Genomic DNA, 27153 nt, shown 5'->3' with positions numbered 1-27153 from the left:
GACTTGATTTTCTAATGTCTCGCAGTTTGCAAAGGAGCAGCTGTAATAATGTAAGGGTATCTTGCATTAGGTCACAGCCTTAGGCAAAGCCAGGTGGCAAGTCACTCAGCCATCATGCTGAACCAAGTCTCAGAGGAAAGCTGAGACAACTTGTAATGAATTCTTCTGTAGTCTGGAATCACTAGTAATCTCTCTCTCTCTCTCTCTCTCTCTCTCTCTCTCTCTCTCTCTCTCTCTCTCTCTCTCTCTGGCAGTCTTTAATTTTTAAATTATTCACACTGTGTAAAGATGAGGTGCTCTGTGTTGCTGAGTTGCTGATTGAGGTTTGTATCCCCAGAGTGAAGGAGTCTCTGTTTGCTGTTCTGAGGAATGAAGGCTTTAGAAGCAGATATCTGACTTCCAATAAAGGCCCTATGATTCTGTGATCTCGTCTAAAAACCACTACAGTTTCTTCTTGTATAAAACGAGTGTAATATTTCAAGGATTTATTGTACTTATTAGCTAAGATAATACTAGAAATGCTTCCAACAATGCCTGTCATAAGACAAGCTAATTGGCACACAATTTAAAGTAAAAATTACAAAAAACATTATTCTGTTGATATTTATTAATGTGAATAAAATATATTTGACTTAGACATATATATTGGAAGGGTACACAGAGCTTTATTGATGGCATTCAAGAAAGTAGTGTTCCCAAAGCCACTTTCTTTCTTCTGGGGATCTGGGATGGAAACTGTGAGGAGAAATGCTTAGTGTTGAGGACTGAGTTGGGGCAGAAACTCCTTCAGCAGCTACGGGTCTCGCTCTTCCTCTCATGCTGTTGCTGGGACATGTGGTACAGGAATTCTTACTCCTTGGAGGCTACGTAGGCCATGGGGTTCACCACCAGGTTGCTATAGCTAAGCTGTATCTGTTGTCCTATCAGAAAATGGTATTTATGAAGTTGTCATTAAAAGTAATGCCAACTCAAGCAGTAGAACTGGAAGAATCACAGGAGATAACTTGGTCCTCAGTGTAGCCCAGAATGCCCTTTAGTGGGCTCTCTGAAGACTGCTTCACAACCAGCTTTCTCCAGGGAGCATGTCAGATCCACTGTAAACATACTGGGGATAGACACACAGGCCAGAAGGCCATACCAGTGAGCTTCCCATTCAGTTCTGCAATGGCTTTGTCTACAGCCTTGGTAGCACCAGTGAATGCTGAGATGAAGTCCTGGGCAGCCCCTTGGCTACCATGCCACAGGTTTCCAGGGGGTAGTCTACAGTCTTCTGGCTACTGGTGATGGCATGGAGTATGGTCATGAGTCCTTCCACAATGCCAAAGTTGTCATGGATGACCTTGGCCAGGAAAGCTAAGCAGTTGGTGCATGAAGCACTGCTGACAATCTTGAGTGAGTTGTCATACTTCTCAGGGTTCACACCCATCACATGCATGGGGACTTCAGCAAAACAGGCAGAGGTGATGAGCCTTTGACACCACCCTTCAAGTGGGTCCTAATCTTCTCCAAGCTGGTGAAGACACCAGTAGACTCCACAGTATTCTTGGCAGCAGTAACACCCCGTTTAAGGCTGGTGGGATCTTGCTCCATTGAGGACAAATTCCCTATGCTCAGCCTTGACTGCCATGGATCTTGGCATGAGTAGAGTTATACCGGAACATAGAGACCATGTAGTTGAGGTCAATGAAGAGGTCACTGATGGCAACACCTTTCACTCTGCCAGAGTTGAAGGTAGTCTTGGTAACCAGGTTCACAATATGGCTGAATCCATTCACTCCAACCTCCACCATCCTGTCTCAGGGATGATGCTGGCACTGCATGAGGAGGTGTGGCTGTCTCTGGAGTGGGCAGGGGAAGAGAGACTTTTTCTTTATATTTCAAAAGCAATAAACAGCAATGTAACATACAAAATCAGACACACTGGCATAGAAAAGTTAAAAGTATTATGCTATCACATGGATAAACTTTGAAAATACTTTACTAAGTAAAAAGGATAGTTATAAAGACTTATATGTGGTGATTCTTTCTATATCAAGAAGCCAGAATATATAAATCTACTTAAACAAAGAGTTGAATAGAAGTTACTTAAAGTTGGGGCAATGAGGGAAGTTGGAGGGCAAAGGCTAAGGGAAGGAGGAGGACTATTTTTTTAATGAAGTAAATATTCTAAATTCACTATGATGGCCAACTGTAGCTGAATGGTTGATTTGTCTATTTTGAAGAGCAGAGGTCGTTTAATATGTGACAGGTAGCTCTAGTTATTTTAAAAACCTTTTTATTGTTTGTACATGGTCTTAGAGGCCATGTAGGCACGGCACTTTTGGAGGCCACAAGAGGGTGCCAGATCCCCAGGAGCCGGAGATACTAGCCCTAGATGCCAGCGCTAGGAAACAAACTCCAGTCCTCTGAAAGAGCAGCAAATGCTCTTGACCAGTAAGTCTTCAGCTCCTCAGCATATTTTTTTAAATTCAACGTCGACCACTGCATACTCTGTTCCCAGCCCTAGGCCATTCTTCATAGCTACCCTTTGGTTCTTCTGAAGAATTTCACTTACCAACTTTGGACTATAGTTTCAAATCCGGTGATGGTTAATACTCAATGAGATCTGGGATTACCTGCTAGACAAGCACATCTGTGGTATATTGCTTAGATTCTTTAGACCATGAAGGATTTTGTTGATTGAATGACCTGAATGGGAAGCCCCACCCTATGGGAGAGTAGTGATGTTCTCTGTCTTGGAATGTATAAAAAGGGGGATGTGAGTGTCAGCTTTCATTGTTCTTTGCTCCCTAGCTATGGATGCAGTAAGATCAGCTGTCTCACGATTCTGTTACAGAATTTCCTCTCCTGTTGTTTTTAAATAAAATCTCAAACATTTGATTTTGTCAGTGAAGACTTGGGAGGCAGATACTGGGGTGGAAGCCTGCTAGCTCAGAGAGGCAGAGAAAGCACCCAGCTGACCTTCCTCCACAGCCAGTGAATGCCTCAAAAGGACAAGGAAGTTCTCCTGTTCCACACTATCTCAAAATCCCTCAAACTGAGTGTCCCTCCATTCTACTTCCTGTGTGTGTGTGTGTCTCTATCTGTCCTGATTCCCTCTCACTCTGTGTGACTTTTCTTCATGTTCACCCTCTGTCAACTACTTGTTTGTTCTGCCTTTTGACCTATGGTTGACTTTGTTTAATCCTGTTTACAATGAATAGAAGGCTCTTGAATTAAAGGTATGTTCTAGGGCTGAGGCGTACCACAACTAGAAACAGATTTTTCTAATACACAACACAATCTTGGGGTTCACGGTGTGATTAACAACCCCCTGCAATACCCTCCATGGCTGAGTACACCCTTGAACTGTGAATCAAAGTAAATTCTTCCCCTTGAAGAGGCTTTTGTCAGGGAAATTTTTTTTATCCTAGTAACATGAAAAATTACTTCGTATGAATTCCCGTGAAAACTCCTTCTTACAGATGTAGTTCTAACCTTCATCCCTCCTTCCCCAAGTTTTTAAGTCATTTATTTATTTTCATGTCTAAGTTTTCTAACCCACCTCTCTCCCTCTCTCTCCCTCCCTCTCTCTCTCTCTCTCTCTCTCTCTCTCTCTATATATATATATATATATATATATATATATATATATATATATATATATATATATATACACACACACACACACACACACATACATACATACACATACATACATACATATGTATTATGCATTAGGCTAAATGGCTGAAAGTATACATACCTACCAAAACATAAATCATGTCTCTTTCTTAGAGGTAGGTTGTGGATAATTGATTCTCCTACTTTGTTTTTCCCTGTGCCTTTTCATTTTGTTTTAATAGTACATGTTAATCATATAATTGATCACAAACGTTAGTCATATTTAACAGACTATTTGATGCTTGCCATCTTTAAAAGGCATAATTCTAATATTACTCTTTCTTTTTCTTGAAAATGTTAATTATACACATTGTACCTCCAGGCTTAGATTCCTCTTAACGTTTATACACCTTCCAAGAGGACTTTTCTAATATAGAAAAATTACTGTATCAACTCTAGACTTAAAAACTTCCAGTTGTTATCTATTGCTGACTTAAATAAAAACCTATTCCTGACAAAGGGGCTTTTTGCAACGCAATCTGAGCTGTTTTCAGAGTCCCTTACTGATGTAGATGCCTGTGCTATGATTATGAAGACGGCAGTGAGGGGTGGGTTGTAACCTTAGAGATGTCAGACAGGTTCCTTGCTCAGCCTCTGAAAGCCTCTGAGTAGCGCATAGAGCTGAAGTCAGCATGGTTCCGAACCCTGGGTAATTAAGGATGATGAGTAAAGGAAGGTTTCTCATCTGTTACCCATGTCTGTCAAAATAAGGAAGCCTGTAGTTGCCCTCTAAGCAATGGGTATGTGGAAAGTGAGCCTTGAAAAATAGTCATGGTGGCAGTATTGGCAGTGGTGGCAGTTGAAACAACAATATGGCCACACCTTTGTAGTTAGACTAAGTAATTACATTTGGATCCTGTGGAGTTTTAGAGTCTACAGAGGGTTTTTTTGGGGGGGAGGGGGGTTCTATGAAAATACTGTTTCATACCCTTCTATTTTATTTAGCCCACAAAACACTCCTGATTATTGATGCACTCAATTCAGGCATAAGGAATGGGTCTAAAGAGATTGAGTTACTGATTGGAAATTATACAGCATATTCAAGTCTGACTTCCTTTGTCTCTAAATTCTGTGATTATCAGAATTTATTCTCTGATCCAAGAGCAAAGACACATAAGGAAGAAATGCCCAGCTCTGGAGTGGAAAGATATAGATGCACCTCTTGGAACTGTCTCACTCTTTCTCATTGTGATTAAAAACCACAGTGAGAAAGATCGCTCTGCTTAGCATGTGTCCAGCACTACACCAAATGCTCCCTCCACACCACTCACGCTCGTCCTTAGCAGTGCTAAATGGTGGTTGCCTTATTTCCTTCATTTTTCCTATTTTCTAGAGGAGGAAATTGGAGTTTGGGAAACACCTTAACCCACTGGCAGAACAACAAATTATCTAAGATGGGGCTTGAATTTGTAACAGAGCCTACTGTCTTCCACTGAGGTCTGAAACCTGCATGCTTCCCAGAGAGCAAAGGGCTGACTTTTGTTTTTGTTTGAAATCTGAGATAGCTTCTTCTAGGACCTAGGTGTCACACATCAGTTTTGCTTTGCACCTTGTCTTCTCCTTTTTGTCTCGAAGCCAGATGAAATAGAAGGATTAGAACATGCCTGTGGTTTTCCTTATCCCAGTCTTACCTTCTTCGTGTTCCACTGATAACAAACCATTGCAGACATTTGTGGCCTGCTGATTACTGATCCTCAGTATCAAAACCCTAGCAACTGATAACTTGATAGAAAGCAAAATAAACAGAAGACAGATTAAAAGTAGGATCCCAAAGCCTTATATCTGGTCCTAATTATGCCCCTTTCCAGCTGTGTCCTTGGTCAAACCGGTTTTGATTTTCTAAAGTTTCACTTTTTATTTTTATTTATTTATTTATTTATTTATTTATTTATTTATTTATTTATTTTTTGGTTCTTTTTTTCGGAGCTGGGGACGGAACCCAGGGCCTTGCGCTTCCTAGGTAAGCGCTCTATCACTGAGCTAAATCCCCAGCCCCTAACTTTTTATTTTCTTACCTTTAAATCCCCAGGAAGCTTCCCCCTTTGCCTTTTCTCACAGAACACCTGGAAAAATCCAAAGCCAAGCATTTTATTGCATTGTTTGTTCAAAACAGGGCATCCTCAAACACCTGCATCCTTAATTTTAAATCAATTTCTTTAAAAAAAGTCACTCTGTAAGAATATTAAATTTGTTATCATCAATTTATTTTTTTTTGGAAAATTAAGACCAGTTGATTCTTTTTTGTTGATGTTTTATAGTAACAGATTTTAGATTTTAATCAAAGATAATTTTTCTCTTTTATATGATTTATCTTTATTTTATGTGCATTGGTGTTTTTCCTGGATGTATGTCTGTGTGAGGGTGTCAGATCCGGGAGTTACAGTTATAAGCTGGCCTGTGAGGGCTGGAAATTGAACTCATCTGGAAGAGCAGTCAGTCACTTAACCACTGAGGCACTTCTCCATCCCCAAAGATTTTATATATATATGTATACATATATATATATGTATATATATGTATGTATATATATGTATATATACACTGCGTTTTAATTGTTCTTTATTGCTGTGGCAAAACACTATGACCAAGGCAACTTACAAAAGACAGCATTTAAATTGGAACTATAGTTCTAGAGGGTAGTAGAGTTCATGGCCATTATGATGGGGTACATGGCAGCAGACAAGTAGGGGTGATTCTGGAGCCATAGCTGCGAACTCACATCTTGATCCATGAGCTTAAGACAGAAAAAGACACTGGGAATGGCCAGCATAATTGAAACTTCAAAGCCCACCCCAACTGACTCACCTCGTCCAACAAGGCCACACCTCCTGGTCCTTCACAAACACTTCCACCAGCTGGGGACCAAGTATTCAAGCATAATGGGGCGTTCTCATTCAAACCCTCACATTTAGAGACAGAGTACCAGTCTTTGGGAGGGGAGGATATATTTCAGATGAACTTAGATACAAATCGCTTTGATTACTCTTTCCCTCCCATTCAGTTCATAAATTACAATTATGAAAGTTAAGTAGGTGCTTCTGTTTTATTTGTGATAAGAGCCCTAAAAGCCGACTTCCCCACAAGTGCATGTTTTGAGAACAATGAGTAGTTTTTTGTCTTTTTAGTCCTTCCAAACTTGTTAATTTTTAGGTAGCATATGTGTTTCCTGAAACTGTTGCTGCTTAAAGCTAGTATCACTCTGACCTGGTCTAGGGCAAAAGAAAGTCCATGAATGAAGCCTTGGCACCTCTATATGCAATTTTTCCCCTCATGTTTGATTCCCCTGACTTATTGGTCCTCTTGGACTTCTCATGGGCTTGAGAATTCTTGCATATGTTGGAATGGACATTTGTATTTGATGGCTACTTCTGTGACTGTGCTAGCTGTGAGTGATGGAGGCATTATTTAGCTGGAGTGAACCAGTATGAAGGAGACCTTACTGACACAGCAAAGTACTGTAGGAAATCATCATTGCTCATGTTGATTTTAATGTGAATTAAGTACATTTCTAGTTAGCATTTGTAAAGTTTTCATTGACCAAATGTTAAAATGTACACACACAGAAGTCCTACATTTACCTAAAATTGTGTCTGGGATTCTTTGGGGGAAATTAGTGGATATTTATAATTGATCTCGGTGGATGAGAGAATCTTTCTAAACATGTCATCAAAATCTAAAACAAAAAAATATTGATAGAAGACTATCTATCTACCCTTCATGTTGATAAAGTCCAAAATACTAACAAAATAAGGGGAAAACTTGGGAATATACATGATATATGATCAAAATTCTTAGTATATGAACAGCTCTTATATCAATAAACAAATGGTCAACCATCCAGTAAAAGAGCCAGTGAACACTATTGTTTGAAGAAGATATTTTAAAGAGGAAAATGAATTACTTAGTTATTATTATGAAAACAATTAATTGACAATAAGAAGGAAAATAAGGTTGGGAAACAGATCAGGGAGAAATTGCAGAATGCAGTCTAACTGGGTTAAGATATTGACACACATTATCAGTGGTATCAATCATATCTCAAATTAACGACTTAATTAAAATGCACAATCGAGCAAATCAAACATCAACAAGCTAGAGTCATGCATCTTGTTTCCCTCAAAGAAAGATATGGTGGTGACTTGGTAGATGGTCTGGGCCATGGACAATAACATCACACCAAAAGAGAAGGGTCTTGAGTTTTCATAGAACTTAAGAAGATTCCTGTTGATTTGCGGTCTTCTGGCTTCTCTTGATAATGAAGATTTGAGTCTGCCAAATAATTAATGTTCTGTGAATCTTCCTTAGAAAGGATACATAATGCCTGCCAGGCATAATGTTATCGTGTTCTGCATCAAGGCTATTCTTTGTATTATTCTTGTACTATTCAAATGCTGATTTCTGTGCCCCTATAGCTGGCTCTAATCCTTATTCTCATAATCCCCTGTCTCAATGTAGTGTAAACATTGCTCCCCAATTATCCCTCTCTCAGTGATTGGTTGATCAGCTTCTTTATTGACCAATCAGGAAATAATTGGGAAGCAATGTTTATACAACATTGAGACAGGAGATTCTCCGATTATGACTGCTACCAGGTATGGGGGCACAGAGGTCAGCACTTGAGTACAAGAATAAATATTTACACAATGCACAATAACATTATGCCCATATCCACAAGTTTTCTCAAAGCACTGACCAAATCCAGAACAGGCAAGCTCACAGATTCACAGAATATTATTGTGCTAGGCCTTGTAAGAGGAGCTGGAGATGCAGGGTATCAGTGAGAAGTAGCCTTGAGTAATTATATTTTATAAAAGAAGATGATAAGAAGGTAGGCAATGACAGAAAGGTAAACTTATCCTTCTAACAGAAGAAAACCGAGGGTTGTATGATGGAGATAAGCAGTTGGAGCATAGGGACAACCTGAACTAAGCCAGCCAAGAATGAACTTCTGGGGATAAAATGTAATAGATTAGCAGTGTCCATTTAGAAAATGGGGGACTGCATGGTCCAGGAAGCACATTGGAATCCATGTCACATTAAAGTTCTAATGTGGGAAACCTCCAGCTTTCTCATAGATTATAATATTAATTATAGCTAATGTGCTATAAGCATGCTGGTTTATTCCTCTTATCTGAAATATCTAACATTTTCCCAGCTCTCTACTCATACTGTATGCTCTTGCTGTCCATGCTTCACCTCTGTTTGTTGGTTTCACCTTTGAAGATAACAAGAATATAATATGGGGTTTAGTAACTTTATTAGTCTGTTTTCTGTTGCTATGGCAAAATGCCAGAAACCATGTACTTTATAAATAGATTCATTTGGCTCACTATTCTGGGGGCTCTACATGGTGCCTATGTCAGGCACCTGTTTAGCTCTGGTGAAGAAAAATCTTCAGGTTAAATGGCAACATTGTAGATATATCTGAAAAGAAAATCATGTGGTAACATAGGAGAATGAATAAATTTGGGGATGAGTTTGTTCCATTATATAAATTTTTACAGGAATTAATTCACTCTAGGAGCCTAGCATTAGTGCTTCTGACAGTCGTAAACCTCTCATTTATCTTGGATTTGGCTCCATCTCTTAACGATTCTACTATCTGTCAATGTTACTACACTGGTAGCACATGGGCCCTTGGGGAAACTCTTAACCCATGTTGTCAATAAAACAAGGAAAATGTCTAGGTAGAATCGTGATACCCCAAGGAGGCTGCAGAACACTGGATCGCCTCTTCCATGGGACATCTGTCACTATACACTGATTTTCTTTCCATGGAACATTTAAGAGATCACGCTTGTTTTCTTCATTGTCACCAGAGTTTTCTTTATGAGGCTTCCTCTTCAAGTCATCTGTGTATCCTGAAGAGACTACATCAGTCATGTCCTTCCCACTATAGAGGGATTGCCACTAATGGTGGTATGCAGCTTCCTGTGGAAGCTGACTTACAACAGGTTGCTTTGTCCAGGCTGATGGATTCTGTGAGCATGTTGTTAGAGATGGTGGAGCAGAGTTCCACTCTTATACGTGGTCTGACCATTGTTCATTTGCATTCCCAGTGTCTCAATACCGCAATATGGCTGCAAGGTTACTGTAAACCCAGGCATGGGCAGTCCCATTTGTTACCTTTAATCTTCCAGACTGGTGCATCCTCGTCCAAATGTATTTAAAACCTAGCCCTGTAGAGCCAGAGTAAATGTTTCTTCAAAGCCTCTGAGAGTCACATGACCAAACTGTAGGTCTGTTGTAAAGCTTTCTGCAATTGGAGAAAGAGAATGATCCAGGAACACAAAGCAAACAATTGGCCACTGCGCTTTCTCCCGATCTACCTTCATGAGCATCAGTTTTCTCTCTCCACACTAATCTTTGAGACTGCTCTCACTGTGCTGCTGCTGTTGCTGCAGTGATGAGTTGGGAAACTTGCTGAAGGGCTTGTCGATATTTTACTACAGCCAATCTGCCCTTGAACAGGACACCATGTGCAGGGCTCAGAGGTTATTCTGGGATTTGAAAGATGCTGAAGTCCCTTGAAGGAAACTGAACCAGTCATTCTCCTTTGGGGTTTGTTAGAATAGGAAGAGAGAAGGGCTGTCAATACTGAATTGATTTTTACAGACAGTTTGAAATCATCCCACTCTGATGGCTCTCAGCAACTTTCTCTTGAATAACCAATAAGGAAGGCAACTCTAGCAGTCTTGTCTTTCCATTCAGGTAGAAACACTTCTGCTTGCATTATCTGAGGCCATTTCATTTCTCTCTGAGATGCCCGGGATATTATATGAATTCCACGTCTCAAGTAATTTCAAATGGGATCGACGACAAACTAATTTCAGCTCAGCCTAATCAGATAAGTGTCTATTGGTGCCATGACTTCATCTCAGCCCTGTCATTTCCCATAATGTCAAGAATAGCATTTCACTCTTGATCTGGATAAATAGAGAACCGCGGGCTAAAGAGAATGCTCAAAGAACTTCAAAAGAGCTGCTAAAGAAACGAAAGTATTGTTTTTATTGATGAGAACTATAGTGGGGAATGGGAATGTCCCATAGAAAAAGCTGAAATGAGAACACACCAGGAAAACATTATAGGAGGAGAAAAAACATATTGTTTATAAAATATATAAAACATAGATATTACATATATAAAACATGAATTGTAACAATCAAATTAAACAGTTTAAGTGCTTTTATAAAAAGAAAGTGTTCACTACCTTCTTCCTGCGAACTTATCTCATTCTAAATGAACAAAGTGTACAAAGTTAAGCCAAAGCCTGGGATGGCGATGTGTGCCTGCGATCCTAGCACTAGGGAGACTGAGGCAGGAGAGCTGAGAATTAGAGACCAGCCTGGGCTGTGGGGCAAGATCCTGTCTCAAAAAGCAAACAAGCCAAGAGCAAAAGATGCTCCCCAATTCAGAGTAGATATTACAATATTAATGTAAAACCTGAGAACACGGAGTCAAGAGAATTAAAATGGAGCAAAAGATATTATTTAAAATCGAAAATATCTCCTGGCAAAGACGATAAAGAGACTCATTCACACCGCCGGAGAGAGTATAATAGTAGGTTCTTCTGGCCCCTCCTCTACTGTGTCAGTCACAAGAAGCTGGCCCGGTAACATACTCCATCCTTATCTTTTTCCACTGTGGCTTTTTCCCACTAGGCATGGATCATACACTACATCTTCAGGGGTTGCTTTTCTTAAATGATGCTTTTTAAATGTCACTTCTTTTAGTTCTATTGCTGCAAAACACATTACTACCAATGCAATGAGCTTCAGATGTAATAATTTAAACTTTTGTAAGACAGAAGTCTGGCCGAGCTTGGATGAGATATGAAGGTCTTTTTTTTGGGGGGGGGGCGTGCAGCGAACTTTATTGATGGTATTCAAGAGAGAAAGGAGGGCTCCCCAGGCCCCTCCTCTTATTATGGGGGTCTGGGATGGAATTGTGAGGGAGGTGCTCAGTGTTGGGTGCTGAGTTGGGATGGGGACTCCTCAGCAACTGAGGGCCTCTCTCTTGCTCTCAGAATCCTTGCTGGGCTGGGGTGGGTGGTCCAGGGTTTCTTACTCCTTGGAGGCCATGTAGGCCATGAGGTCCACCACCCTGTTGCTGTAGCCATATTCGTTGTCATACCAGGAAATGAGCTTTACAAAGTTGTCATTGAGAGCAATGCCAGCCCCAGCATCAAAGGTGGAAGAGTGGGAGTTGCTGTTGAAGTCACAGGAGACAACCTGGACCTCAGTGTAGCCCAGGATGCCCTTTAGTGGACCCTCAGACGCCTGATTCACCACCTTCTTGATGTCATCACACTTGGCAGGTTTCTCCAGGCAGCATGTCAGATCCACAATGGATACATGGTGAGTAGGAACACGGAAGGCCATGCCAGTGAGCTTCCCGTTCAGCTCTGGGATGACCTTGTCCACAGCCTTGGCAGCACCAGTGGATGGAGGGATGATGTTCTGGGCTACCCCACGGCCATCACGCCACAGCTTTCCAGAGGGGCCATCCACAGTCTTCTGAGTGGCAGTGATGGCATGGACTGTAGTCATGAGCCCTTCCATGATGCCAAAGTTGTCATGGATGACCTTGGCCAGGGGGGCTAAGCAGTTGGTGGTGCAGGATGCACTGCTGACAATCTTGAGGGAGTTGTCATATTTCTTGTGATTCACGCCCATCACAAACATGGGGGCATCGGCTGAAGGGGTGGAGATGATGACCCTTTTGGCCCCAGCCTTATCCATGGTGGTGAAGACACCAGTAGACTACACGACATACTCAGCACCAGCGTCACCCCATTTGATGTTAGTGGGATCTCGCTCCTGGAAGATGGTGATGGGCTTCCTGTTGATAACAAGCTTCGCATTCTCAGCCTTGACTGTGCCATTGAACTTGCCATGGGTAGAGTCATACTGGAACATGTAGACCATGTAGTTGAGGTCAATGAAGGGGTCGTTGATGGCAACAATCTCCACTTTGCCAGATGCAGAAGAGAAGGCAGCCCTGGTAGCCAGGTGCCCAATACTGCCAAATCCATTCACACTGACCTTCACCATCTTGTCTATGAGACGAGGCTGGTACTGCACGAGAAGATGCGGCTGTCTCTGGAACAGGGAGGAGCTGAGTTATGAAGGTCTTATAAATCTCAAATCAAGGTGTCAGCTGAGTCACCTTCTAATCTGGATGCTTTGGGGGAGGGAATTCACATACAGTGGTAGAATTCCATTCTTTGAGGTTGTAGGACTGACATCTATGTTCTGCTAATGGTCAGCTGTACTCCAGTCTTAGCCTTCTGGATCTTTCCTTCAGACTTTGAATAACCCTTTTATCTTCTGTGCTGGCAACTGCACCTCAAACGCCTCCAACGTTTTCTTCCGCCAGAGCCTGGGAAACTGTTCTCATGATAAGAATCTGTGTAATCTCTTTTGATTAACCCAAAGTCAAGTAGTTGGTTCTTTTAATCAGAAAAACCTCCTTTTGTGTGTGTGAGGTGATATAAACACAGAGTCAACATTGCATCTGCTTCCTATTTTCTTCGATTGGGGCAGGAATTCTAGAAATGGCTCTGTAGACTCTTAGGATCCTCTTTGCTTCAATAGTCAGAGGCTGAAATAGAGAAATGTCCTGAAGGTATCAGGTCTGGGAGTCTCATGTGTTAACACTAGCGGTATCCCTGGAATTCTGAGCTGCATACCGAGTTACAAGAGTCCAAGGTTAGCTGTCTGACCTATGGAGTGTGAATGACTCAGCTCCCTGACAACAGTGATATGAAGAATGTAGCTACTCAGTCACTGATCTAAAGGAACTTTATCTAGAAATCACTGGCGTTTCTTGGAGAATTCCTAGACCTAACATTAAAGCGATTGCGGAAAGATCTGTTCTCTCCACCCCACCCCCGACTCCTTGAATTTTTTCTTTCTCAATCAGGATCAGAAAGCTTTTTAGCTTCATACCTGAGCCCTCCAACCTCATGGGCAATATGGAGGTAGCCACTAACTGGCAGAGCTCATAAGAACCTCGGTCAGTTCCTTACCCATCATCCTCCCTGAGCATCTATGGGCGGGGCTTATTGGGAAAAGAAAAAAAAAAAGTCCACCTTCACCAGTAGCAAATAGGCACCCAATTCTTCTCCCTCCTTTTGAGCTGCTTCTCTGATGGGAGATAAGAGTCCTTTGTCCAGATTGAAGAACATGAACAGAAAAGCTTCAGCAATGTTGACCTGAATTTCTTGGTAGTTAAATCGTCTCCTCCTTGCTACTGGCAAGTGCAGAAGCTTCTAGAAATCAAAGCCACACTGGGGTTAAAAAAAAAAAGGAGAAATGAAAGGCTTCTTAGTCTGCTGGTGACAGGGGATATTTAGACCTTAAATAATTAAGGTTATACCATTTGTACAATATTAAGAAAGGCTCTAATCTACACTTACATTAGAGCATGTCATTACTATTCTACAAAATTAAATTTTTATCACGATAGTTAGGGACATTTCTGCCAAGGAATTTTACTTATTGGCTAGATTAGATATTAAAATAAGGGAAATGATAAATTATAGAATACTAGATGTTGAATTTTTAATAAATCAATCCCATGTTGCTAGTGAAAGTTTCTGGGAAAAAAATGCCTGTTGCTTTCTAACACTTAATCAATACTAGTTAATGACATGAGCCTGAGGGCAAGTGGAGGCTGACTGGTTCACAGTCCAAACTAGAAGCACAGAGGAATCATGCTCAGATTTAAAATTGTTCTAAAACAGGCAGTTGGAGTTGAACTGTTGGTAATTTTCTAGAAGTTAGAGGAAAAGAGCACAGATTGATGCCTTTCTCAGAGTTGATTTCTTCAGGAGTTCATAAACTTAGGATCATAAACTTAGGCTCCAGCTATAGGACTGTGGTGATAGTCCAGCTTGTTTTCTTCCACATTTGTATGTAACTTTGAGTTTCCTCCTGCAACGCCTCTTCCTCCTCTTTATCCTCCTCTTCCTCCTCCTCCTCCTTTTCCTCCTCATCTTCTTTCCTCCTCCTCTTCATGCTGAGAAATGATTTGGACTCCAAAATTCATACTTCTATGGTTATGAGAAGAGAGTAAGAAATCAGGGAGACAGCAGAGGGGGAAGTAAATGAATTTTATAAAATAAGAGACAATGAAAACAAGCAACAGGGCATCGGAAAGCAATAAAGGAAGGGAGAAAAGGTCACAAAAGGAGGAGGGAGAGGGGAAAGAAGAGGGAGGTTGATGATGGAGAGGCTCAGAATGAAAAAGAGTATATGATTTGATATAACATGTGGGCTCCAACATTTTTATGTGTGATATAGTACCACACAGTAGTGACCCATGCCGAGAGGTCCTTGTGTGTGGAGAACAATGGCTACCCTTGATTAGTGCTTAGTTCTTCAACTATAGGGATGATATAATTGAAGTGCAACTTTAAATCTACTTAAACTGAATTGGCATAATAATAATACAAGTGAGTTTTCAGCTATCCTAAATTTTTGCCTCTTAGCTTGATAGAGAGAGCATTGGTAGGGATGGCTGAGCAGTTAAGAGCACTGACTCTTCTTCCAGAGAACTTGGGTTCATCAGTTCCTAGTACCTACATGTCAGCTCACAACTGTCTGTAGCTCCAACTTGAGGGGATCCAATACCCTCACATAGATACACATGTAGGCAAAAACACTAATGCACATAAAATAAAACTAAATCATTAAAAACTTAAAAATGTAGGCAATTCTAAAATAAAAAAGAAAGATAGGAAGGAAGGAAAGAAGGAAGAAACAAAGACATAAAGACCTGGTAAAGAAAAATAATTTTAATAACTGGGTGAGTGCATGCCGCTGTTGACTTGGAAGGTGCTGAGATAGGGCTCTCCTAGGAACTGAGCACAATCAGCCAGCTATTAGGTTGGGAAAGGAGGGGATGAGAAGGTGGACCTTTTTCTTCACAGGTAAATCATTACCTAATGTGGAAAGACCAGTCTTAATTGTGAATGGAATCATCCCCTCCCTCCATCCCTTCCTCCTTCCCTCCCTCCTTCCCTCCCTCCTTCTCTCCCTCCCTCCCTTTCTCTCCCTCTCTCTCTGCTTCCTCCTTCTCTCCTTCCTCTTTCCCTTCCTCCCTCCTCCCTCTCTTCCTCCCTCTCCCTCTCCATTCCCCTCCCCTTGAAGGTTGAGACCTCAAGACGTTGGAGATACCAGAGTTCACCTGCTGAGGAGAACTACAAATCCAGTGTGGAACCAGCTCAAGAAGTAGAAGCGTGTTGCAGCCAACCAAGCTAAAAGGGATTGGAGATCCGAAGAGCTCTTTGACATCAGACATGGACGTGCAGTATTTGCAGTTTGCCCAGCTGGTTTTCAGTCTTGCTTTTGGTCCAGTGTTTCCCACCATGCTCCTTTCCTCCCCTTTTAGAATGGTAATACATTGTGTGGCATTGCATGTTGGAAGTGAACTACCTTTTTATGTTGACTTTACAGAGGGTTGGAGTTAAAGAGGTTGACTTTCAGAGGACGCTTTGAACTTTAAACAGTGTTGAGACTATTATATATTATGGGGACTTTTAAAGTCGCACAAGTCAAACCTACAGGGGCCGGGGAGTATAACATGGTGGTTTTCATAAGAAGGCCCCCATGGGCTCATGTATCTGAATGCTTATTTAGCAGGGAGTGGTACTATTTGAGAAGGATGGGAGATAAAGCTTTGGAGTAGTTGTGGCCTTCTTGGAGGAGGTGGATCACAGAAGATAGGCTTTGAGGTCTTAAAAACCCGTGAGAGCCCCAAATTCACTCTTTCTCTCTCTGCTTGGGGGTCAGGATGTAGAACTCTCAGTTCCTCCTCCAACACCATGTCTGCCCACAGGCCACCGTGACCCCTACCATTATCAATGGTCCAACCTCTGGTACTGTAAGCAAGCCTCCAGTTAAATGCTTTCTTCTGGAAGAGTTGCTTTGATCACAGCAGTAGAACACTGACAAACACATAGAGGGAATGTGGTTATGGTTTTGATTTTTCTTCTGCCCCAGCACTATTCTCTGCTTTGATTGGATAGACGTGAATACGTGGCTTTCATTAACCTTTTTACAGTTCACTTCTGTTTCTCCTTTTATCAGAAAGACTGAAGTAGCAGCCGTCGGCCCTCTGCTGACTCTTAGCTGCTAAGTGGAGACGATGTATTTGATTTCAGGTAGACTGGATTGCCATCTTGGCCTGTCCCCAGGTCCCCACACCATGACCAAAGGCCACAGGAAAGCACCCAGGAGCTGTGTGTAATCAAATTTGTGAAATAAGATCCAGAAGTACTCCTTAATTTAGAACATCAATACAATAATCTTTGATAAGTGAATCAGTTTGTAATGCGAATTTGTTTTTTACGTTTTCTTCAGTATGAATTTTTGTGTGGTGCAAAAAAAGGACTCACTTTAAATTTTTCCAGATTTTATATTTGAATAAGGAACCAAATAAGTTCTATTCTAATTGGTTGATATGAACTTTAAGTCTTCTTTAAAATAGTCATTAGATGAAGCCTATGTATGTATCTCAGTCTTCCCACCTTAGCCTCCTGAGTACGAGTACTAGGGATGTCTGTATGCCTCCCCAGACAGGCGATCTTTCAGAACCTTCTGGTATCAGTGGAAGTCCGAATAAAGGGTAGTCAGTATCATATTCAATCGTGCATTTGACATTGGGGAGACCATGTACTGGGTACACGCACCACAATAACGACAAAAAAATTAACGTTACAAAAAGATGTTATAATGAAGAGGCCTTGGTAGTTCTCTGGGAGTTGATTACTGGTCTGAAACAGCTGAGAGGTAGTTTGGCCTCCATAATCCGAAGGGACTAAGACCACCCCCCCATCTCCTCAACCCTCCCCCACCCTGTACAGTTCCTACCCTGGCCTGTTTGTCAGAGGAAGGTCAAGAGAAACATCTGGGACTGGAACGGAACCTTTGACGGCTTCAGCTGTTCAGCTCATGTGCTGAATAGCTCTACTGTTTGATTAGCCATAGAACCATGCAGAGAGGTCATATTGAAGGACTGCGGTTTTCTTCTGCTCTCTTTTAGTCAAACGTAGCTGTGAGTGGAGATGTGGTGGTAACAAAAGATGGGCGCTCAAAACAACAGGTTCAGTCCCAGTCTACAGGCTTGGAACTGGGCTATTTCTCATTAACAGATTCTCTGCACCACCTACTTTTATTTTCCCTTGCTTAGGTAACTTAGGCAGCTACAAATCCTATAGCATGCAGTCCCCTTTCAAAAATCTGCGAACCCTGTCTCTCTCACTGTATTCTGGGAAATGTAGTTTAATCAGTACTCAAAAGGCAGGTGATCCGGATAGTAAGGCGGAGAAACTGCCACCTTCCACTGACCCCGCCCCCTCTCTTGACCCCTCCTAGGTTTCTTAGGAGACAAGAGACGCAGAATCTTGGTTCTTGTTACTAAGAGCTGGACTAGCGCTGAGGGAAGTCCAGTCTTGTCTGTTCTCAACTGCAGCGCAGGCATGGGGACCTTCAATAGCTCATGTCACGAGTGTTTTAAGCGTAAAGAGCGGTGGTATGAAATTGGACCCACGGATTTGCTGGAGCGCAAAGGCTCCCTAACTCTCCGCTCTCAGGACAAGAAATACTCGGGGCCAGTGTTGGTGTATTCATGGTGAGCCAAATACTCTCGCAGTTCTTGGGTCCTAGGGAAGGAGAGGAGAAAGACCCTGTAGGAGACAGGGAAAGAGTATCAGAATAACAGAATAAACAATAGTGGGAAAGAAAGAACCAGAAAGATAAGAAAATCAAAGAAATGGAGGGCAAAGAGATAAAAAGAACAAGAGAGAAGAGAGAGGGGGAAACAGATCTATCACAGGGCCGCGGCCATATCAAAGTGAGCAGAAATACGAACAGTTTGGTGTCTGGTAAGAAAGGATAGAGAGGACTGTAAGCCACTTTAGCCATTCCCGAAACGTGTATAGGGCTTTCCCTTTTATCACAAGTTCAACCCAAGAAGTATTTATATGCCATGCACTTCGATACATATTAGGGACACAAAAATAGAAAAAAAATCATTGATGTCTTTATAAGCAGTTTGTTCTAGTCAGAGTTTCTATTGCTGTGATGAGAAAAAAATCATGATCAAAGTAAGTTGGGATGAAAAGGGTTTATTTGGCTTACATTCCATATATCTATCATTTTTAGGAAGTTGGGACAGGAACTCACACAGGGCAAGAACCAGGAGGCCTTAAGGTTGATTGCCTTATTTTGTGACACAATTAAAGGTTTCTTGAATTATATTTATTAGTGATTTTAAAATACAATTGTTAAGGTCTACGCTTAACATTTTGATGTCTGCTTCAACTCAGTGTTTTGCCAGGGGCCTTATATATTTGCAGGTACAAATGCAGCATGTATCTAGGAGAATTTCGGATTTACTCTTCGTTTTTGTGTAAATGTGGATTTTCTCTGCTTCTCTCTGTCTGGCATGGAATAGAAGTCTGTTTGACCTCACTCACCTATCCAAACCAGCTTTGTAAGGTAGACATGACAAAGGAAGGAGGTTAAGGAATGTCTCTGGTCCATTTCTAATCTATGACATCGCCTGAGACCCATGTCCTGTCCGCAGCTAGGATATTAATGAGATAGAGCCTACCACCCTAGTCACAGCCTGCTGCTTCCAGTTAGAAACACCTTTCCCAGAATTCATCTCTGCCCATTCCTTTCCTAGCATTCACAGAACTAGATCATAAGCCATTGCCATGAGAAATTCTGAGTTGAGTGAGAGAAAATCGTTTCCTAGGATATCCATCCACTCGTTGGAATAATTAGAAACAGAACAAATTATACTTACTTTAATAAATTCTCTCATATGAGAAGAGTTTGCTCATTCATTCATTCATTTGTTCATTCATTCATTTTCATTTGTTCCTTGGCCAAACTGGCACCTGGTAACAAATTATAATAATTTAAAGAAAGAAAATCCATCCAGGTCTCCATGGAGACAGATGCTGTTCTCGTCTCCATGGCAATATCTAGTTAGGGACTCAGATTGATTTTACGAATTTGTAATTTTAATTGTTTTTCTTTCTTGTCTCAGCCATAGACTAAAGACCTTGAGTGTTACACTTTCCCCGTGCCATCCTCCTATCTCATAAGAAGAAGGGGGTAAAAAAAAGGAAAAAAGAAAGGGAAAGTGGGAGTTAAATGTAATCACTGTGGGGGCAGAGAACTTCATTGTTTTAAAGATTTTTACGAAAGCTAATTTGGACACGGATAGTACACTAGAGGTAAAGGGGAAAAGTGATATTTCTGCGAGACTCTCAGATCTCTGCATGGCTGTGTTACCCAAGCAGGGAGTGCATGTGTATTTAAGGCCTTCCTCTGGAGATGGAGAGCCATTCCAAGGCACAGGCCTAAGTTTGTGTCCTCAAATAGAAAACAGAGGGGGTCTGGATAATTTGATGTGTCACTCTTAAGGTGTTTAATAATGATTTTTGTGGATGCTGGCCTAAGTGTTTAGAGCCCTCATATCTCTGAGGGCCCAACTGCAGTTATGTAAAGGTCTACTGGCCAGCAGTCTCCCCACCCTACCCCCACTGTACGTCCATTACATCCTAGGATAAAGAGACAGAGGCAAAGCCCTTCCTAACCACATGCTCCAGCTTGCGTGTCACTGAAATTCATGAGGACTTCCTCTTTTTTTCATGCCTTCAACTTTAACCTAGCAACTCAAGAGGAATCTTATTAACCCTTTACTACACATTTGGAAAAGACTCAGTTGTCTGATTTCTATACATGAAGCATATAGTTTGAATTCAAGACAGGAAGTATTAAAGGTGGCTTTTTTTTTTTTTTTTTGTCACTATCACAGAGTGAGAAGACCAGGCCCTGGGGTACGTGATAAGAACACAGTGAGAGAGGAGTAAATGCTTATCACATAAATGAACAAGTGTTCACTGGAGAAGACTAATCGGATTATGGGTTTAAGCCAATAGGCAGTCTTTATAAGCCAGCCAGTACTATTGTGGGTGTGCAGAACCCAAAGTGCAGTCTGAATCCTTTTGTATGGTGAGCTTTTAAGTACAAAATCCACATCTTAGGTTAACACATCTCAGTTGGTAAGAACAGTTAGTCAGAAGCGAAACTATAGAAACCTAAAAAAGCAGGGTTAGTGCGTTTGGAAACTTTCTCAGAACTGTGGGCTTGGATGGATTAGGTCTTAGTTCTCATTTTGGCCTGTGTTGCCTCCTACGTGCTACCAAGACGTGACTTGAACTTCTATCATGGCTTCAGCTGTACTAAGGTCTGGGGATCTGTTACAGAAGGAGCAGGTAGGGATGAGACAGGCGGAAACCCAAAAGACACAGAGTGCTGGAGCTGTGGCGGTTTGAATATGGATGAACCCTATAGGCTTATATATTTGCGTGTTTAGTTCCCACAACTGTTTGGAAAGGACTAGGAAGTATGGCTTTGTTGAAAAAGGGGTGTCACTGGGGGTGGGTCTTAAGGTTTCAAAAGCCCACACAAGGCCCAGTCCACTCTCTTTGCTGCGTGCTTATGGACAGGATGGAAGCTCTTAGCTACTGTTTCAGTGCCAGGCCTGCCTGCCTGCCTGCCGCCATGTTTCCTGCCATGACGGTCATAGACTCACCTTCTGAAAGTGTGAGCAAGCCCCCAATTAAATGCTTGCTTTTCTAAGTTGCCTTGGTCATTGCTTGGTTTGCCTTCACAACAACAGAAGAGTAACTAACACAAGCAATATCTCGTTGCTGTAGCTTTTCACGCATACTTCTAAAAATTCCAATTTAAAAAAGTCTCCAGAATATTGTTCTTCCTGGAATAAAGAATAACAGCCAAATTTTCAGTAAATATGTCCTGCTTACTGTTATTACTTAAGACTCTTGAGTCAGATCTTTTCCTAAGATCCTAAGAGCTATACTATAACACAAGTCCTTAATAAAACTAGTGTTGACTTTCATAGCTAATCTAGTTCAACAGGGTAAGATTAAAACATGCTGGTTGCTTTCTGTGTAAGTGAATTTAGAAGAACACAACGTGCGATTAATCATCTAATTATGATTTAATCTAGAATGAGCTATGAAGAATGCCTCAGACGAGGCTTGCCTGTGAGGGCTTTTCCAGAGAGGTTTAAGTGGGGAAGACATGCCCTGACTCCTCTTAGCAACACCATCCCACAGGCCAGGCGCTGAATACAAATGAACTGAGTGACATGCCGACACCCCCTTCTCTGTCTTTTGATTGTTGCGCCATGACTAGGTGTCCCAGTGCTTGCGGCCATGCCTCCCCTGCCATGATGGACTGTGTCTTTTGATGGTAGATGCCAAAATAAATCCTCCCTCCTGTAAGTTGCCTTTTGTCAGATCTTTGGGCCCGTAGGATAGTAAGTAACGCATTGGAGGGGAATTTAAAAACGTCTGCACTTGTGCAAATCTTTACTGTACATGACGTGCCATCAGTGACTGGTGGATCCCAAGGGGATTTTGAGTTAAGGCAGGGACAAGTACTTCTACTCTAAAGAGCTATTTTTATTTCTTATAATTCTTCAAATTATAATGTCGCATGTGCATTTATTACAGTGTAAAGTAGATTGAGGACATGGAAATGTATTCACTATCTAGTGGGTAGTAAAACCCAGCATTTGCATACTGGTGGGTAGGGTGGTGCACGCCTGCAGTCCCGGCACCTGGCATTCTGAGGTGGGAAGATGGCTATGAGTTCATGGTCTCTCTGGGCTACATATAGAGATGAACATGTTTCAAAAAAGAAAGTAAAAATTTGCATATGATCCAAATGCATATAATAAGATTTATTTTCTACAACTGATCCCCATAACGTTTTAACCGTTGGCTACTTCAGAAGAATTTGAACATGCCAGTTGAAGTTTTTCTCTACCTTTCTAACTTTAAATGGCTTGTTTTAGATTAAAATAGGCAACTTTGGAACAGTCCCACTGTGTCTAGGTCCTTCTTCCTCCACATTCTCTTTTCTCCAGATCCACGTGTGTCTATCATGAGACCAGGGTTATTTGATGGTCAATAGTGCAGGTGAGTTTGCCTTCCAGAATTGTGTAGACCTCCTTGTCCAGATTCTTATTCTTTTTTTTTTTTGGTTCTTTTTTTTTCCGGAGCTGGGGACCGAACCCAGGGCCTTGCGCTTCCTAGGTAAGCGCTCTACCACTGAGCTAAATCCCCAGCCCCTCAGATTCTTATTCTTGTCTCACTACTTGGCCTGCTGTTGGTGGTGAATTTGTTCTTTTTTGAACACGTGCTTGCAGATTTATTTCCAACCTGGCTTTTCCTATACCTGATGGCTCATCCTTTCCAGCCTCTGATTTAGACTTATCGTTCCACAGTCACTGGTGGGATACACTGTCCCTCAATGTGGTTCTCTGTAGCTCTCTGATAGCTCATTCCACCTGAGTGCGCTGAATGTGCCCCATTGTGTCAGCTTTTCTTATCATGGTCACCAAATGTGACAGATGGAAATTAAGGAAAGAAGGATCTATTTTGGTCATAATGGTTCAGAATGTTTGCCCTGGCGACTGCGGATTTGAGCTTGAGGCACAGTTTGTATACATTTGATGAAGCCCATGCCCACCAGGCACACAATGATGTACTTCCTCCAGCCTTGTCTCACCTAAAGTTCCCACAACTTCCTACAGCTTCAGCAGCTGGGGACCACCTACTCAAAAACCACAAGTCCCTGGGAGACATTTCACATTCAAGCTATAACATTTGCCCAGGATAGCGCCCTCCTGTTGGCCTACCTACAACACAGCCTCTTATCCAATTCTGTCATGCTCTTCTTTGAAAGGCAAAATGTAAGATCACTCTACCTGAGAACTTCCAGCTTAAAGAAATTAGTTTTTATTTCTCAACAATGGTGGCTTTTAAGTATCTCACTCAGGACTAAATTTTTTTTTTTCAGAAATCAATCAGCAATGCCTTGTTGCTTGTCGTACTTTTTGGAAAATAATCCAATTTGTTGCAAGGCAGATGTAGAGGCCTCCAACCCATCAGAGTAGAGGTTATTTTAATGGAAACCCAGCAATGTTTGAAGACCAGTGCCTGGCAATACAAGGTCTTTATAAGAAAGTTTTAACGGTGTAATGTTTGGGTGGTGCTGGAGATGTTACAGTGCCATGTGAAGTAAGCCGGACTCAAAAAATTAATTTTGCCCAATCTCACCTTTGTGGAACACCCTTAATAATAAAGAATTAGAAACAGGGAGGAGATCTGTGGGAAGGGAAGGAATGTCCAGAGAAAGAGATGGGGATACAATGTGACCAAATCACATGACATACAGGGATGAAAATACCACGATCAAAATCCATTACTTTGTACAACACATGCCTACTAATTAAGCAAATGAAACACTCATGCTTTAGAGCCTTTTATTTAAAGTATCCATGAGACTAAAGATATTTGGTGCCTATGGCAACAAAATATGTATTCCAGATAGTTTGGCCTCTCTTTTTTTCCACCTTGCTACGTCTAGGATGTGTATTGTTTTTATAGTAAGAACAGAGTCAAAGCCTTTTCTCTAGAGCTTTCCCTGAGAAGCACCCATTCTCTAAGTGATCAGAATGTAGGCCTGATGCTTAATCTCTTTCAGAATCCAACTCACTCTAAATGGCTTATTATGAAGCTTTAAAAATATCTTTTTAATTGCTAGCTTTTGCTGCGTAAGAACCATGATGCACATTCATTCTGCTCGGCCCCCTTCCATTCTTGTCTCTGCCGCCACAGGAGCTCCCACACCACAGCTATTTTAAATCGAGTCTACACTCTCATTCCTCAACAGACTCATGCTGCCTCCGATTGCTTTTTGAATGAAGCAGTTTGGGGAGTGAAACGCTTTTCTTCCTTTCTTTTTTTTTTTTTTCTTTTTAAAATAAAATCCAGGAGGCTCTGCCTTCCTCATCCTGACTCCTGTCTCCCATCCTCTCTTTGATGGAATTCCAATCAAATCCTTTCTTGAAAAGCTAACGGCTATGGAACTTTGAAGGTACCACCTGCATGAAAGTCTGCTTTGTTTCCCTGGCATTTGTGAAAACAACAGTTTTGTGGGAAAGATCGCTATGGTTTCAATGTGAAATTTTCTGCCCAGCCTTAAGCACCGAAGTTTAAGCACTCACTTCCCAGCAGCTGGTGCTATTTGGGGGAGGTTTCTGTCATTCCAGGTAAGGCTTAGCTGGAGGAAGTGGGTCCCGGTGGCTGGCCCTTGGGGGATATCTTGTCTCTGTCCCCAACTGTCTCCCTCTGTTTCTTGTTGACAATTAGGTGAAGAAGCCCCTTTACACATGGGCTCTTCTGTCATAGTGTCTTGCCTGAGCATGTGGGTAAAGAAACCACAGACTGGAGCCTGTGGAACTGTGAGCAGAACATACAATCCCTCTTCCTTGAGTTGTTTCTGTCATTGATTCTAATATAAGAGCAAAAAACCAATGACAAAGCCTTGTACCATGTGCATACACTTGAAATTCTAAAGATGATTGCTATGTGGGGAGACCTCTACCTCCAGTCAATTTCCTATCCTTGTGACATCCTAGCTGAGCTGACTGCGACACCCACCAGGGCCTCTTCCTCCTCATTGTACTGATATAATCTTTCAGAGTCTGATGAGTGCCTAGATCCATGGTTCCCAACCTGTGGATCTCAACCCCTTTGGGGTCAAATGACCCTTCCACTGGGGTCACATAGCAGATATCCTACACGTCAGATATTTACATTATAATTCACAACAGTAGCAAAATTACAGTTAGCAAGTAGCAATGGAATAATTTTATGATTGGAGGAATCACCACAACATGAACTGTATTAAAGGGGCGCAAGCCTTAGGAAGGGAGATGGAGATATTCGGGTAGAGGAAGGCGTGAAAAGAATGTGGCGCTTAGTGACTGTTTGATACTAGGAGCTTTAGGCTATGGACACACACACACACACACACACACACACACACACACACACACACACACACCAAAGTCCAGGCTGACTTTTGAGACATAGTCTCACTACGGAGCTCTAGCTGTCTTGAAATTCACTTTGCAGACCAGGCTAGACTTGAACACAGAGGTCTGTTTGCCTCTGACTTCCGTGTGCTGAGATCAAAGGCACCTTTCTTTCTCCCTTCCTTTCTTTCTTTCTTTCTTTCTTTCTTTCTTTCTTTCTTTCTTTCTTTCTTTCTTTCTTCCTTCCTTCCTTCCTTCCGTGTGCTGAGATCAAAGGCACCTTTCTCTCTCTCTCTCTCTCTCTCTCTCTCTCTCTCTCTCCTTCCTTCCTTCTTTCCTTCCTTCCTTTCCTTTCTTCCTTCCTTCCTCTCTCTCTCTCTCTCTCTCTCTCTCTCTCTCTCTCTCTCTCTCTCTCTTCAGCACTAGAGCTACTGTTAGAAAGATACCTCTGCAAGTCCCTCCTCCTGGGCACCACTTCCCGTGCTCGGTCAGATCCCTTTTGGTTAGAAATGGCAGATAGTGTGCACTAGCTTAGGCAAGGTGAACGTAATGACATCAGTATGGTTGGCTACTGGATCTTAGGGACAGTGGGGACAAGAGGCACCAGTTCCTAACTCATTTCTCTACTTTTTTAAAAACAAAACAAAACGTATTGGTCCTTTGTGAATTTTACATCGTGCACCCCAATTCCACTCATTTTCCCCTCCCCTCACGTCCATCCTCCACCCTGGGGACCTTCCCTCGACAGAGAAAAAACATCTTGCTGTGGAAGCTGCAGTTCATTGTCACAGTGTGTCCCACAGTCTGTCCTTTTGTCCACACTTTGTTGTTTACAAGTGTTCACTGCAGTGACTCATCGGTCTGGTACGAGGCCTCTGGCTTCTGCTACTCTATCAGTACTGGATCCTCACTGGAACTCCTCTCAGACGTCCTGTTGTCACCCTGTGGCATAGAGACCCTGGAGTTTTGGATCTGTAGGACAATCCCCTTCACGCGTTCTAGCAGTTTATCCATGGGGTAGACGACGGGGTGGGCCAAATCAAAGCCCTGGACCGGGTCTGAGATTTGAGCTGGTCAGCCCACATGATTTCCCACTCATGCCCTCTGGGCTGGCTCACATGCAACTTCTGCAACCAGGGCTGGCGCACTACCTGCTGCCAAGGCAAAGTGTGACGCACACTGTCCAAATGATGCAGCGCATGAGGGACAGGGCCACTTCTCCCACTCTCACGACCCTGGTGCCAGCTCTGCCATCTGCCATACTTGGTGAGGGAGGAGAGAGGGGGAGGGCATCTCTCCCTCATTCATGCTACTGCCCAGCAGACAAGGGGCAGGACCTGCTCTCCTGTGCTCAGGCCCTTGGAGGAGCTCACCTTCCACCCCCACATCCAGCCCACTCTACTGTGCTGCCCAGGGGAGGTGCAGGGCCCGCTCTCCTGAGTTCTGCCTCTGATGATGCTGGTGACAGGTAGGAACAGCTCTCTCGCTCTTATGATCCCAGGGCTAGGTCTCCTGCCAGCCATAGTTAGTGAGGGGAGAGGCAGGAGGATG

The 27153-nt window shown here is 42.3% G+C and overlaps 2 protein-coding genes and 1 long non-coding RNA gene across 9 annotated transcripts in view; 1 reads left to right on the top strand and 2 right to left on the bottom strand.

The window, feature by feature from the left end:
* Positions 1-589: 589 nt before the first annotated feature.
* Positions 590-5823, bottom strand: LOC120098082 (uncharacterized). Its single transcript, XR_005495992.2, has 2 exons — positions 5679-5823; positions 590-1838 (listed from the first exon to the last, which is right to left on the bottom strand). It is a non-coding gene; the product is annotated as an uncharacterized LOC120098082 (long non-coding RNA).
* Positions 5824-10645: 4822 nt separating this feature from the next.
* LOC120100003 (40S ribosomal protein S12-like) overlaps positions 10646-27153 on the bottom strand; it is a 673396-nt gene continuing 656888 nt past the window's right edge. Inside the window, exon 2 of the mRNA XM_063280176.1 lies at positions 10646-12834. The gene's annotated coding sequence lies outside the window, so the exon portion shown is untranslated. The remainder of the gene's footprint in view (positions 12835-27153) is intronic.
* Cfap95 (cilia and flagella associated protein 95) overlaps positions 18060-27153 on the top strand; it is a 111151-nt gene continuing 102057 nt past the window's right edge. For 2 of the 7 annotated variants that reach the window (XM_063271682.1, XM_063271664.1), the window contains exon 1: positions 18308-27070. In XM_063271682.1, the coding sequence (XP_063127752.1) occupies positions 26700-27070 (371 nt within the window). In that variant the 5' untranslated portion in view covers positions 18308-26699. The other 5 variants (NM_001109164.1, XM_063271673.1, XM_039087954.2 and 2 more) reach the window with 5 other exon arrangements.

Source organism: Rattus norvegicus, chromosome 1 (assembly GCF_036323735.1).
Source record: "Rattus norvegicus strain BN/NHsdMcwi chromosome 1, GRCr8, whole genome shotgun sequence".
NCBI classification, from domain to species: Eukaryota; Metazoa; Chordata; class Mammalia; order Rodentia; family Muridae; genus Rattus; species Rattus norvegicus.
The sequence above is the reverse complement of the archived record's forward strand: the minus strand, read 5'-3'. Positions and strand labels throughout refer to the sequence as shown.